Consider the following 16,020-nt stretch of genomic DNA (forward strand, 5'->3'; position numbering starts at 1 on the left):
TAAGGTCATCAGTCCCCTAGAACTTAGAACTACTTAAACCTAACTAACCTAAGGACATGACACGCATCCATGCCCGAGGCAGGATTCGAACCTGCGACCGTAGCGGTCGCGCGGTTCCAGACTGTAGCGCCTAGAACCGTTAGGCCACTCCGGCCGGCAGACGCATAAACAAATACCCATAGTCGAGTTTCGAACGGACAAATGACCGGTACAAACGGTGGAGGGTGGTACGATCGGCAACCCAGGAAGCACCACTGAGGACACGCAGGACATTGAGGCACTGCGTACAATGCGCTACCATGAAAGACATTTGGGAAGACCAAGATAATCTCCTATCGAGCATGAGCTCCAGGAACTCCATAGTTTCAACTAACGGAAGGGCAACAGGCCCAAGATGTAAAGATGGTGGGAGAAACCAATTGCGTCGCCAGAAATTCATTCAGGCGGTTTTGTCAGTGGAAAAGCGAAAGACATTGTCGATGCTCCAGGAGTAAAGACGATCAAGACATCGCCGAAGATGCCGCTCAGTGAGACAGGTCTGTGGAGAACTGCAGTAGGTGGCAAAATCGTCAACAAAAAGGGGGCCAGAGATGCTCGGCGGGAGACAGGCCATTATAGAGTTCATGGCGATAGCAAAGAGGACTACGCTTAGGACGGAACACTGAGGCACACCATTTTCCTGGATAAAGGTGTCCGACAAGGCAGAACCCAGACGCACCTTCAAAACTCGGTCTTTTAAAAATGCCTGAAGGAAAAAGGGCAGGCGGCTACGGAAGCCCCACGTGTAAAGCGTATGGAGGATACCAGTTCTCCAGCAGGTGTTCTAGGCCTTCCCCAAATCGTAAAACACGGCCACAGTCAGGGATTTCCGCAGAAAACCATTCATGACATGGGTGGACAAAGTAACGAGATGCTCAACTGCAGAACGCCACGCTCGAAATCGACACTGTGCATTCGTCAGTAAACTGCGAGACTCGAGCCACCACACCAGCCAGGCATGAACCATACATTCCATCACCTTGCAAACGCAGCTGGTAAGAGAGATGGGGCGGTAGCTACGAGGAAGTGGCTCGGGTTCGATTCACGGCCGGGTCCGAGATTTTCTCCGCTCGGGGATTGAGTACAGTATTGTCTTCATCATCATTTCACCATGAACGACGAGCAAGTCATCTAAATGGCGTCACATGAAAAGACTTGCATCCGGCGGCGAACCGCCACACGACTAGGAGGGAATGGAATGCTAGGAAGTCGTCTGGCCGGGCATCTTCCTGCGTACAACCAACGAGTTGCACTGGCATTCCCGCGAGCTACACCACAATGCAGATGAGATAAGCACAACTTCCTGTACACGGGCTCAGGTATTGTACCCGTCCCGGGCTTCCAACGGTGTCAACTGGTTAAAATTGCCCGCAAAAGACAAGGGTCCCTAGTTCGACTCTCGGTCCGGCACACAGTTTTAATCTGCCAGGTTGTTTCATATTAGTACACAAACTTCGCTGCTGAGTGAAAATTTCATTCCGTGATACGTATGATTAAAAAGGTCCAATTAGAAAAAATATCATTACCACTTGTTCTCTCATAGTTCTAGACTACAGAACTTACACAGATTTTAATTTTACTTTAAGTTTACTCCAAAATAACGATTTCATTGTAGAGCGTTTATAGTTACTCATGAGCTGGAAATGAAACCCATCTTTTACTTATCTTTCTGGATCGATATTCTGTACGATTGCTGGTCCAATGTATACCTTGGTTCTACGGATTTTTATATGACTTGTGGAACTGGTGCTTTTCAATAATACTTCCATTTATTCTGCATTTATTCGGCAAATAATACCAGAAATTGTATAACGGAATTCTAGTACATCCTTACACTCTCCTTGCTCAGTCACAACTTTACGTTATCACTTTCCCTTGTACAGTACAGATAGAACCTCTCCCTCCAAAACTATCGGTACAAAGTACATGAAATATATAATTTACGTACAAATATAATGGAATATGATTTCTGTGAGTCGGCAAATAAAACAATTTTCGTTTTAAGTCTTCTTTTATATATAATTATTACAATAATTTGGATTTATCGAAACTAATTTTATGAAATGAAGTATTTCAAACATTTTGATTTTATATTGTAATCATAAAAAGTAATTGAAAACCACCAATAGCCGGTCTTTGGATACTGCAGGATTACACGCATAATCATTATCTATACAAATTTTACTTCAAAAATAAATATATAGTTATCTGACTGAAGTTATCGATACAATGCCGCCACATAAAACAAAGAGACTGCCACTCTTTGAAAGGAACTCCCGCAGCTTAACAGTATTAAACGCGTCTTTATGATAAAGCCACAAACAATGACAAATGCACAGCCATAATCGAGTTACACTCAGTATCATTATGCTTTGAACATATCCTTACTTCTTCGTTCTTGCTGTACACGGTGCACAAAATATTTTGCATAAAAACGTCTCGGGCTTCCAGTGGTGTCAAACGGTTAAAATGTCACGAACATTATACCAAGTTCTCACTAGCCATTGTCAACTGAGTTGGTTGCTGATGGGTTGCTGGTACGGCCTTATACACTAGGTGCCGGTTGTGACGTCACTGGTGCCCGCAGTATCATCATATATAGCCACACAATGACACCGTGTTCGATGTGCCATTTCAACTTCGCAACCTCTGGATCCCCACAGCTGGAGGCCTCTGCCTATGCTGAGAGTGTTAACAGTAATCTTTATTTCAATAACTTCTTAAATTCCAATATCCCATAGGCCGTTAATACAAGCCAAACAGCAGGGTGTGTAAACTTAATATGATGATCGTTTCCTGGAGCATGCTCAGCTCGTGTTTCTCGCCTTTTTGTTATTAGCTATGCAAGAAATGCGTGCTCTGCTGAGAGTGGTGCACTGCTCACTGCAAGTTCAGAATGGTTTTCCACTGGTCTCCTCCAAATGTTTGCTCCAACTTTTGGTTTCTGCCAACACGGCCTGCCAAGGTTTGATCGACAGTATAAAATTGGTAGTCGGTAATTAAATAATACAATGTAGGCTTTCAGGCCGGTATTATCTTCACTTAAAACTACCGGCCTGATAGGTCGTAGTCGGTGTATAAAACTCTCCCCTGACGTTCTGTCTCCGACTCTGGGGGACATCATCCGAGGTAAAGCGCTTTACCTCGGAGGATGTCTTCCGAAAATCGACCACGGCCTATCAGCCAGAAAGTTATAAGCAAAGAATCGATAATTTAGTTTTGCCCATTGATGTGATAAAAGATCTTGATTGGGGTGAGGATAAGTGTAGTGTAGCGTCTGGACGCCACAAACAGACGCGGGTTGCCGCTGTTGCAGGCGCCACAGCCACCATCCAACTGGAGCGGCGTGCGCGACGCGCTGTCGGAGCCACTGCAGTGCCCACAGATGTGGCCAGGGGAGAGCTCGGAGGACTGCCTGTACCTCAACGTGTATGCTCCCGCCGGCGGTGTCAATATGCCCATCATGCTCATGATTTACGGTGGCGCCTTCCAGGGCGGCTCCAGCTCCACCAATCTGTATGGTCCAGACTTCATCGTCGACCACGGGGTTATTCTCGTCACCTTTAACTACCGCAGCGGCGTCCTGGGTATGTGATAGACTACGCAAGTGGGTTCACACCCAGCTTCACTTTTGAATCTGCTCTCAACTGAACTCTTCCTGGAGCTGATATAGATTCTATCCTTTCGCTTACTCTCCGTTTTAATTATATCCTTTCTTTTTTTTTTGGTTCCTTGATCATCTGCCAGTATAAACTGTAGAGAGTATAGTGGTCCCAGTGCAGGGAGGGGCGGCTATGAGTCAGGACGGTGCGAGAGGATGTGGGAAACGAGGTGACAATCTAGAAGGCTCCAGAGAAAAGCTGCTGCAAAGGTAACAAGTTCATTATTGAAACATCTGCGTCTTGTAGTACACCGAGTCAGTGGGCAACTGGCCACTGAATTCGGCTGGGATGGCAGCATGCACAAGCTATGATGCTGACACGGAGTGTCTGTGGTGCGGCAGCAGACACGTTATGTAAGCCAGCCACGTGGCTCCCTTTCCAATGGCGTAAATCCTCGATGATGCCATATATACTACAGCTTTGGGCAATGCCACAGCTGCGTCACGGCGGGGGATGCCCACAGGGATGAGGCACCCCCATGCGATGACGGTAGACGGCTGTTGTACACGGTGAGTAACCCAATGCCCACTGGACAGAAGTTTGTCATGTTGCTGAAGTAGATCTGAGATGGCTGTGGCATTAATTTTGGGAGAGCCTTAGGGCATATAGCTGTTGCCCTACCATGACCTTGAGCCGATGTCTTCTGCTGGCAGATGGATGTAACGACTTCACCTGGCACAGCCCTGTCGTCTTGATAGAGCTGCAAGATTGAGATAGTTTCGTTACAAAATTCCTGAAGTTGTAGTCGGCAGCAGCGCACTTGTTGAGCAGGGGCGCCACTACCAGTCACGTGTCCTAGAAGACCACTGCCACTGCTGGTGAGGAAATGTGCCTTGCCCCTTGCTGAATGAGTCTGTGCAGTACTGCTGAGTACGCTGTTGCAGCACTGCCTCGCAGCATTGCGTCAGCCTTGTTGAATTATTACAGTGACAACATCCTGTGCTTGCCTACTGTCAGGACTGCTACAGTACACCGCTCTGGCTCACATGAAAACGCCCATATATGGTCGGCACACTACATTACCCCCCCCCCCCCCTTCCCCTCCTCTATGAACAAGGCCCAGACCCCCAGGTCGACCTTAAAACCAGTTTGATCTTATACTACAAGTTTGTGCAAAATACACACAAAATTTATAGCCAAAACAATTGGCGGCTTGCCCACAGGATTTAGATACCGAGTCCTGGCTTTCCAACTACAATGCTTATTGCCAATCTATTAAACATACTTGTGCCTCTGGCAGTTTTAACCTTCCTGAGTTGTCCCATTCCATTCTTTTCTCTTAACCCTAAATTTACATCTTTTCCGCATTCACACTACAAGGTTACACTCTGTACCTTATACCCTATGGATATAGTCTACTGGAATCTGGACTATCGGTGGTTTATGCTGATGGTCGGCTCTCCACATCAAAGCCACAAACAGTAGTGTGAGAGCCACTGTGGCATACGGTATTGCGGCACGCAGTCACCGTCATTCATCATTGTTCTAATCTGAACTGCTCTACATGCTCCATTAATTGCTCAGCTTAAATGTATCCTTCATACATGGCAATGAATCGATCCAGGGAATAGATTAGGTCGGTTTCTAAACTTTTATTTAGAAACGGTATATTCGGCTCTGGCAATGATTTCCAAAAGTACGTTTGGCCAATACAACTGCAGTTGTGAGTCGTTCGGTTACGTGATTCCCGTATTCGTGGTTGCTAGATGGGAGACTAGTCTGTTATGTTGCATGTAATCCTTCCGACTAATAACCCACTTCCTTTGAATTGAGTCAGTCTGGCATCCATGAGCTTCCCCTGCTTGTAACAACTCGCCACTATTACCATATCATTATAAGTGGAGCAAATCCAAAGAAAACCTGCTTGCTAGAAATTCAACGATATCCTTCGGACAAAACTAGTCCCTTCTGTCTGGTTATGAACAGCTGTACCGTACATGTTCTCTGACTGGTTTGTATAACGCTGGTCAGAAACATCGCGACTTCCCCACCTTCGAAATTAACTGCTCCTCTGCCACTATTGCATGCCTGCTACCATTCTCCGAAGTTAGTAAAATCTCGCGGATCCCCATTTCACTAGGTATGTGTGAATGGCGTGACACGTCCACTGTGGATGTTATCCTATTATTGGGAATCGAATTAGAATATACAATGGTGCTCAGTCAGTTTTCACTTTCACTGTCACCGTCTTCTAGTATAAGGGCAGGTTTTGTCTACTGGGTTCCACAATCAGACTTAACTAAGGCAGTAACTCTCTCTACGTTTCCTGTAATCCAAACCACCACTGCTATGACTTGTATTCCTTCCAGTCTTGCCGCTGGCGTATCGAAACCTGACAACAGGAACAAATATCAGCCATCCTTCATCCTCAGAAGGCTGCTGCGACTAGCAAGCTCACTCACATACAACAAAAATAACAGAAAAAAAGTTCACACTAACGTAACTTGTTCACTACAGTCCTGTACAAATATATAATAATCGTTGACAGACAACCCTCATCTTCTTTATCTTCCCATTTTCTTCTTCCTGATTTCTTCTCCACCTCCATGTTTGAAACTCCTGGAATCAGTTCCATACTACCTTGAAAAGGTCGTAGATAGCCAACATGTACTATGGTCGTTCTTGTTGGCAACTGAAGCTTCATGCTGACTGGCGAAATAGTCTCCACCACCTGATAGGGTCCTTGACACCTTGTGATGAACTTCACTTTCAGCATTTAAGGACTCGATAACATTATCCATTGCACTAACATATATTCTAGTAAACTTGCTGTACGGTGCACTGATTCCTCCTGCTTCTGTAAGGCCTTCATATTCGCCTTCTGTACTGCTTCCCACACTTCTCGTGCTGTTTTCGCAAGCTCATGGACTGACTCTCCGTCTTTATCTTTCTTTGCCTTTGTCAGATCGAATGGTTATGGCATTTTCTGACCATATACCACCTAATAAAACATCATTCATGAGTACTTTTGAATTACACACTGACATAGCATACAATAGATATCACAGTCGTTGTGACGCTCATTCACATCAAAACTTAACATTCTCCCAACAGTTCTATGACCCGTTCCGGTTTACCACTGGCCTGTGGATGAAGAAGATTAGTTCTTAAATGCTTCACTTGCAACATCCGACACAGTTCCTTCAATATGTCAAACATAAGTTCGTATGCTGGTCTGTAATTATCGTTTCAAACAGATGCTAACCATAGCCTGTGATACTGTCGCTGCCTGCTGGTTCGACATAGCACCCATCTCCATGTACGGCGAAAAGTTATCTATTATTGTTAATATGAACTGGTTTCCTTCAAGTGTACGACTGAACGGTCCTAATACATCAGTTACATGCATTTCAAACGGTTTTGATGCTTCCAGTTGCCTCTGCAATGACACTCGCTTATGATTCAGATCAGCTCACTGTGCACACCGTATGCAGTTCCTCACATATTGATCCACACCCGCTTGCCTTCCTCTCCACCTATATCTGTCAGCCACTCTTCAGTTTGTTGCTCCACACCCTCCATGAGTAGATACTCTGTGACCATGTGCTTCGTTTAGAATATCATCTTTAAACCTCACTGGTATTGCTACCCGTGGCCCTAACCTCATTTTTTTTTTGTACAACAGCCTCTCACATGTGTCAAACTGTAATTTCCAGTCACTGTTAGTGCACTGTGCTGCCTGCCACTCCACAAGACCATAACCCAGAATTTTCAGCACTGCTACGTTCCTGCTTGGAAACATGGATTGTGGGGAAACTGGACTGGTAAGGTAAGGAATGAGGAGGTTCTGCGCAGAATCGAAGAGGAAAGAAATATGTGGAAAACACTGACAAGAATAAGGGACGGGATGATAGGACATTTGTTAAGACATCAGGGAATGACTTCCATGGTACTAGAGGGGGCTGTAGAGTGCAAAAACTACAGAGGAACACAGAGATTTGAATACATCGAGGAAATAGTTGAGGACGTAAGTGGCGAGCGCTGCTCTGAAATGAAGGTGTTGGCACAGGAGGAGAATTCGTGGCAGATCGCATAAAACCACTTCCTGCTTAATGCGTCTGAATTACTATTCTGCTTTTCTGCTCAGCTGGACTTCACTGTTGTCGGTGCTGACACCCTCGTCCACCAGTTGCTGGTGCACTCAAAGGTGGTGAGTACCCATTGGGTTCCTCACCGCCTAACAAAAGACCATAAAAAGCAACGAAGCACCATTGCTTGTGCGAAACGAGGCTGGTCGTGACAGCTCTTTGTCGAACATCGTCTTGGACCATGAAATACGGATTTATCACTACTAGGTGGAAACAAAACCGCATTGCCATGGAGTGGCGCCACACCATCTCTCCTCCGAAGAAGACGTTCAGAGCTGCACCCTCAGCCAGTAAATTCATGGACCTGAACTTCAAGGACTCTGAAGGGGTTATTCTGTTTGATATCCTCCATCATGGTGCAACAATCATCTCTGTAGCATATTGTGCTACCACGAGAACGATATCCTTCAGAAGTTTGTTTGCACGACCATCAGGTGCAAGCAAGAACAGAAATATTTTTTTTTGTAAGTACAAAGTGCCATTGTGTTGCTGCTCAGTATTCTTTTTGTTCCAGACTCGTTTTGCCTTTTACTTTAAGGCATCTTCAGTGGAATCTAGAATGATACAGTTTCGTTTTGATATCGATATTTGTCGATAGTAAAACAGTTCACGTTCTTGCTCGAACAGTCCATGGATGTACTGCCAGTCCTTAGTGTACAAGGGGCACAATATTTCGGCGATCAGACATGTCGCCATCGTCAGGTGCGCTGACGAACTGAGCCCTGAGGGTGGGCGGCCGTCTTAAATCCTCTCACCTCGCGAGGTGTTCTCTCAGCGGTCCGCGCCCGCGCCCGCGCCAGCAGTCGCTGAGACGCTGGCGTCGGCGACTGTGGTGGCGTCGGTGTAATTGCCTCCTGCACCCTGATCGCCAGTTCGTTTTCTTTGCCGAGCGTCTTTTTAATTAGAGTCAGTGCTGGTTCCCATGCCTTGCTACGGTTATAGCCGTAATCTCGGTTGATGAGTCTGTCCCCGGTACGAATTTTGGTAGCCTCTCTAACGACGCTGTCCCAGTACTTAGATGTCTGTGCCAAGACCCTGATATGTTGGTAGTCCCGTTTCGTGATTTTCGGACAAACAGTGCTCTGCGATCGCCGACTTGTTAGGGTACCTAAGTCGAGAGTGCATCTGATGTCCTAGGCAAAGATCTTCGCTGGTGCGCACTGCCTGCCTAGTGTAAGTCTTCCCACACTGACATGGAATCTGGCATGGAACCCGCAAACAGAAATCGTCTTTGACACTTCCCAATATTGTTCGTGTTTTATTTGGTGGGCAAAAGACATTTCCTACTCGGTGTTTCCTCAATATTCGTCCTATTTTCCCCGATAGTTCGCCACTATACGGTATATAGGCAGTGGCTATATCTTCTTTCGTGACTTCTTCCGTCTCCTCACGCTGTACTGTAGAGATGGGGCGGAGAGCGCGTCTGATCTGCTGAGCGCCATTTGGAATGGCAGATCAGATGCGTTCTCCATCCCGCCTCTACAGTACAGCGTGAGGAGACGGAAGAAGTCAAGGTCCTCTTACCCATATTTTACCCCTTCTTTTGAAGTCTCTACGAGTGGGGTCAGAACCGTGACACCCAGCGCTAAAATCATGCTGTTTTCTTGTGGGTGATCGAAAGAAACATTGCAGATACGCTGCCGCTCAGAATCGACAGGAAAACGCCCCAGAGCGTGGTTTAAAGAGTAACAGTGAATGGCTTTTTCTCGTGCGGCGTTGATTCCCACACACTTCACGATCGAAAACGACACTTCGCAGTGTAACTAACCTGTTACTATGTGTTATTACGTTAAGAGTGGGAATGGAAATGCCTATTGATTGTGAAATTAACGTGAGAAGATTAGGGTCGCCACCGACTCTAACCATACAGCTAATCAAAGGTTTGGCCGAGTCGGAAAATAAATTAATTTGATCACAGACCAAAAACTCATAAAAATGCATACGTCGTGATATCGCTCATAGAGGATGCGATGTAATTACTAGTATTGCCCGTGCACTATTCACGAGAATCAACCATTTAAAATAAACTAGAAAATGCATGAACACTGTGCATAAGATCAGCTCCCTGCAACACACCTGAAAATAAGACTTAATCTAAAGCATTTGTTTTAAAATAAAAGGGGAAACTAATCAGTGAACCTGTGCGTAAGGAAACGCGTTGGATGTGCTAACAGGAAAGCTATGACGTGAGTGGCTTAGGTGCAAAAACGTAACCTCTGAAAACAAGAGAAAATTATGGATAAAATCATTTATTCCTGAGATATGGATGTGAGGTATGTACACAATCCCTGGTAACATTAATTCCTAAAACATTAAAGAAAAGCATCGATACATTCACCGTTATAATCTACAGCTAAAATCATTAGTGTGAATCATTCATACAACTGCTGTTGCCCGATAACTGATCGCAATAACTGGTAAAGCGGTACACGTTTCGCAGCACACCCGCGCGCCCACGTGGTTTGTGAAGACGCAGTTTCTAGGTATCGTGGCCAAGTTGCAACACTATCACATCACACAATCATGAACAGTTAACATTCCTTAAAACAAACATGAGATCGGACAGTTAGTGATGACGATAGTCCAACAAACTCTAGTGTTCTACCACGTGGTTGGCTCCCCACGGACGAAAGACACATAAAGCAAGGAAAATTTACGAGAAGGCAAAGCTATTGATATTTAGAAAAATAAAAGCGTATACAGGCACAGCTGAAGGCAACCAGACATTCGTACAGAAGCGAGTGCTCACTTCTTATCGACACCTTTGTGTGGCACTCTTCCAGTGGATCCAAGTCTGCTACTGAAATTTACTAAAAGAAAAATCTGCCAAAGTTTTGCATTCCTTGCAGCGAAAAGGCAAAGCAATCTTTCAGAGTTGAAAAGCGAGACCAAAAGCTCTCCTCTCGCCAAGTAACAACGCGCCACGCCGTCTGTCCACAGCTGTGGACGCTTCCCGCGCCAGCGGCAGACTGCCTCCCGTTCCTTCTCCAGCCTTTTCCACGCTCCGCATGGCCCGGAAAACCCAATGATGCCATTTCCGCCACCAACCCAACGCAGGTGGATTTCTCACAAGTAGCGAAAACCTCTTTGCCTACTTGACCACTATTGGCTATTCTCTACAACTGCTGCTGAATATGTACGACTATCGCAGACTTTCTGCAGCAGACTACGCCACCGTCTAGCAACGTGACACACAACCACATTCATTCAATCACACCACTATGATAATTATGAGAAAAGAGAAACAAGGAAAAGAAAGAAATACTAGTGAAAATGGGCTACCGGAATAATGAAAGGTCGCTACAGGACCCTTTCAACAGAAAAGATGTCCCCGACAATTTTCGACACTGATGGACGTTTCTAACCTTCTCTAAGGACATTGTGGGATGCATCCCCATTGAACGTGGCAGCACCCCTTCGGAGTGCAGCGTGACCGCAATTTTTGGTCTCGTGTGCAGGCTGAAACCACTAAGGACCACTCAGAACCATTCGACGAAATCTGAACGTGATCCGAAGCATCAAAGGGTACTTAGGCTTTTTCAAACCTCCTGTTTTGCGCCCTCGTGTGGCGTGATCACGTGGGACTGCAACATCAACACGTGCGTGAATAAAATGGCGAAGAGCACCCATTTCGGTGCCCCCTACGCAACTTTGTTGAGCACGTTACAGATGTACCTGTCACAAAATTCGGCACCATCATCCCAGACCTGCTCTAGCGCCTGAAGTTGGTTATAGAAGAGGTTCCCTAATCTCAAAGAGTTGAGAAATAATCAATTAATGAGAAATATAAGTAGTAAAAAACATCTGGTTGCTTTGGTTGGTTGATGTGGGAGAAAGGTCCAAACAGTAGGTGATCGGTCCCCCTTTCAAATGAACCATCTCAGCATTTGCCCGAAGCGATTTAGTGAAATCACGGAAAACGTAAATCAAGATGGGCGGACGCGGGTTTGAACAATCGTCCGTCCTGCCGAATGCGAGTCCAGTGTGCTAACCATTGCGCCACCTCAATCGGTTAAAAAAATAAACAAGTAAATAAATAAATCTGGAATAAATGTACATTAATGTGACAGACCCTGTTTAGGGAATTACAGTCCTCTGATGGAGCCAGTAAAATTGTGCTGTCGCAATTTCCAATTCGCCTAGTTACTGTGCACGCTACAAAGTGTGTTTTCTCTAGATACTACGAGGTGATTATAATGGTGCGTATCGGTAAGGAACAGTTTCGTTTGCCGGCTCTAGACTCTGGTAGCTGCTTGGTGGTGGTTGCAGGGTACCTGAGCCTGCAGACGGAGGAGATCCCCGGCAACGCGGGCCTCAAGGACGCGGTGGCCGCCCTGCGGTGGGTGCAGCGCAACGGCGCGGCCTTCGGGGGCGACGCGCGCCGCGTCACGCTGTTCGGCGCCAGCTCCGGCGGCTGCTCCGTGTCCCACCTGCTGCTGTCGCCGGCCACGCCAGGTAGGCTGCGCGCCACGCCCCTCTGCGCTAATCCCGCGCACCTCCCGCCGACAGCGGCGTAAATCACCCGGCACGTGTCATCGCGCCAGATTAGCGCTCCCTTGTTTGCCCGGGGCCACGGCAGCAGCGCGATTATCCGTCGAGCAGTTTGTGCGATAACACCGATTAAGAACACAACAAGCTTTTGTAGCAGTAGTTTATGTGTGTTTATCAGAAATACATAATACTCTTGAAACACTGACAACCTGAATCTCGTTAACGTCATCAAAAAGAAGTATCAACGAAGCTAGAGTATTATATACTCTTTATAAAAAAAATAAAAAAATAAAAAAAAACCAAAGGAATTATCCAAATGGCACGAAAATACATAGATGCGATGTATATGTACAGACAGACAAATGACTACAGTTTCAGAAAAATTGCATGATTTATTCAAGAGAAAGAGCTTTACAAATTGAGCAAGCCAATAATGCATTGATTCACCTCTGTCCTCTTGCAAGCAGTAGATAGTATCGGGAGTTCCATGCAGCTTTTCGCGGATGATGCTGTAGTATACAGATAAGTTGCAGCATTAGAAAATTGCAGCGAAATGCAGGAAGATGTGCAGCGGATAGGCACTTGGTGCAGGGAGTGGCAACTGACCCTTAACATAAACAAATGTAATGTATTGCGAGTACATAGAAAGAAGGATCCTTTATTGTATGATTATATGATAGCGAAACAGACACTGGTAGCAGTTACTTCTGTAAAATATCTGGCAGTATGCGTACGGAACTATTTGAAGTGGAATGATCATATAAAATTAACTGTTGGTAAGGCGGGTGCCAGGTTGAGATTCATTAGAAGAATCCTTAGAAAATGTAGTCCATCAACAAAGGAGGTAGCTTACAAAACATTCGTTCGACCTATACTTGAGTATTGCTCATCAGTGTGGGATCCGTACCAGGCCGGGTTGACAGAAGAGATAGAGAAGATCGAAAGAAGAGCGGCGCGTTTCGTCACAGGGTTATTTGGTAAGCACGATAGCGTTACGGTGATGTTTAACAGCTCAAGTGGGAGACTCTGCAAGAGAGGCGCTCTGCATCGCGGTGTAGCATGCTGTCCAGGTTTCGAGAGGGTGCGTTTCTGGATGAGGAATCGAATATATTGCTTCCCCCTACTTATACCTCCCGAGGAGAACACAAATGTAAAATTAGAGAGCTTCGAGCGCGCACGGAGGCTTTCCGGCAGTCGTTCTTCCCGCGAGCCATACTCGACTGGAACTGGAAAGGGAGGTAATGACAGTGGCACGTAAAGTGCCCTCCGCCACACACCGTTCGGTGGCTTGAGGAGTATAAATGTAGATGTAGATGTATTCGTCTTGGCGTTAATTGATAAGAATTGTTCTATATATTCATGAGGGAAATCTTGCTAAATTCTGTCCAACTGGCGCGTTTGATAGTCAAAATTCCGAGCTCTTTGGACCTACCCATAATGCTCCAAGCGATGTCAATTCAGGAGAGGTCCGGCGACCTTGCTGGTCAATGTATGGTTTGGCAAGCACAAATACAAGTAATAGAAACTTTCGCTGAAATGTAAGCCCAGGATGGCTTTCAATGAAGGGCAACAAAACAGGACATAGAATATCGTCGACGTATGGCTGTGCTCTATGGGTGACGTGGCTGACAACCAAAGGGAAAGAAATGGCATCCCAGACAATCACTCCAGGTTGTCCGTCCGTATGGCTGGCGACAGTCAGGCTCGTATCCCACCAGTATCCTGGAGTCTCCAGACACGTCTTAAGCCTGGAATTCATTGACGGGAGTTGAACTGCCCTCAGTGATAAGCTCGCCTTCGAATTCAGCTCCGATGAGCAGCGTAATGCTTTAGTAACGTATCAAATTGTCTAGTGGTACAACACAGCATGTCATCGACATGTCTAAACCAGTGCTTCATTTTGCAATTCAGTGGTTCTTTCTGTAGGAAAATTTGTTCGAAATTGTCCATGAAAATTTCACGTAGTATAGGACTAAGAAGTGAACCCATAGCTAGGCCATCAGACTGAATATAATACTTGTTCTTAAACCGGAAGTAATTCAATTTTAAACACATTTGGGTAGTGTCGGTTATGTCATATAAGTCTATATCATTTGCTTTGGGTTTGCAAAAGACCTGTTGATATGTTTATAGATTCATCGTAGCAGATTTATAAACAAGCTACAGCATATCTTAATTTTAACAACAAGAGCCACAGAATTTTTGATACCTAGCTTAGGTTTAAAAGTGGATTTCTAATGAAAATACTGTAAATCAGCAATACATTACTCAGAGTGCCAGTCTAGTATTAAATGATCGGATTCAATTTAAAATTATCCCTTTGTTAAATTAAGTTTTCGTTACAAATACTAGATTCAAACTCTCATTTCTCATCGGTTTTTAAATGTATCTTCACATAAAAATTTTGTTTAATTCCTTTTTTAGTTAATGTAATTATTTCTAAATGACAAAAAATATAATCTTTCACTATGGAAACACTCTGCCGTTTTTGTATCTTCTGTGCAGATAATAGCTGCCTAAGTCGTACATCACGTTTATCTGTGTTTGCAACATTTATTTGTCACATAAACATGATCGTAGGAACCGAATGCCTGTTAGTGATCAAATAAATATAACTGTAGGCCTATAGAACATTAGGAAATGTTTTCCTTTTTAACATTATTTTCCTGTCTTGAGAAGGGCCGACGGAAAACTCAGTAAATCTTCCAAACTTGTTATACTATAGTTATTACTGCACCGCTACTGCATTTTACAGCGTTCAATACCATTGCAATTTATAATATCTCATCAACGTTGACAACGATAATCGTATAGCAGCGCAGTCGATTGTGTACTCTGTTGCTGGGTTCTGCGCTTCTGTTTGGGCAAGAAACAGTGAGGCAACAAAATTGACGTCTAGATACAATATGAGAAACATCAGTTCCCTGCTTTCATATCTCACCTCATGCAGTATCAGAAGGTCTCAGACGACAACAAGCAGTGCATTGGGAATGGAACAAGATATGCAATTGTTGAAGTTTCAGAAACTCCCCAGTCAACAAAATTCTTCCTGATCTTCCACATTTACGAACTGCGCTTACAGGCCCCTACGACCATGTCATGCCAGTAACAGTATTAATTCTAGAGAGTCTTTACAGCATCTCACACCAAACTAGTCTTTGCAGTCTAGAAGAGTGCTACGGATCTGACCGTTTGGCGGACAAGGCCTCCGCTGTCAAACTGGTCTACAGTCTTCCAGCTAGGCTAAAAAGGGTAAAATGCTGCAAATTTCTGGATGTGTATGTTGATGAAAACCCGGAAGAAGCATATTACTGTTCTTCTAAATAGTTAAGTTCAGCTAATTTTGCTCTTAGTATAATTGGTAGCCTTGGAAATAAACGAACAATGTCTCGTATTTTGCACATTCCCACTCAATAACGTCTTATGGAATAGTTTTCTGTGGTAGCTCGCCATTTGCAAAGAAAGTACTGAATGCACAAAAACGAGCAGTAAAAATAATATGTGATGTTTATCAGCAATCGTCATGTATATACCCTTTCACGATGTTAGGCATTGTGACTGCGCCGACACAATACATACATTCGCCAATGAAATTTGTCATTAATAATCCTTTACAATTTCTGAAGAACAGAGATGTTTATATCTACAACACTAGAGGAAAAAATGACCTTTGTTACCCATTATTAAAGCCGTCAGTGGGTCAGAAAGGGGCTCAATACGCAACAACAAAAAATTTTGAT

General features: G+C 44.8%; 1 protein-coding gene across 1 annotated transcript in view; it reads left to right on the plus strand.

Annotated features, from left to right (window-relative positions):
• The window catches only part of LOC126311221 (esterase B1-like), a 100,822-nt gene that overhangs the window by 18,690 nt on the left and 66,112 nt on the right, over positions 1-16,020 (plus strand). Inside the window, exons 3-4 of the mRNA XM_049992215.1 lie at positions 3,356-3,626; positions 12,059-12,244. Coding sequence (XP_049848172.1) covers positions 3,356-3,626; positions 12,059-12,244 — 457 coding nt within the window. The remainder of the gene's footprint in view (positions 1-3,355; positions 3,627-12,058; positions 12,245-16,020) is intronic.

Source organism: Schistocerca gregaria, chromosome 1 (genome assembly GCF_023897955.1).
Source record: "Schistocerca gregaria isolate iqSchGreg1 chromosome 1, iqSchGreg1.2, whole genome shotgun sequence".
Taxonomy (NCBI): Eukaryota; Metazoa; Arthropoda; class Insecta; order Orthoptera; family Acrididae; genus Schistocerca; species Schistocerca gregaria.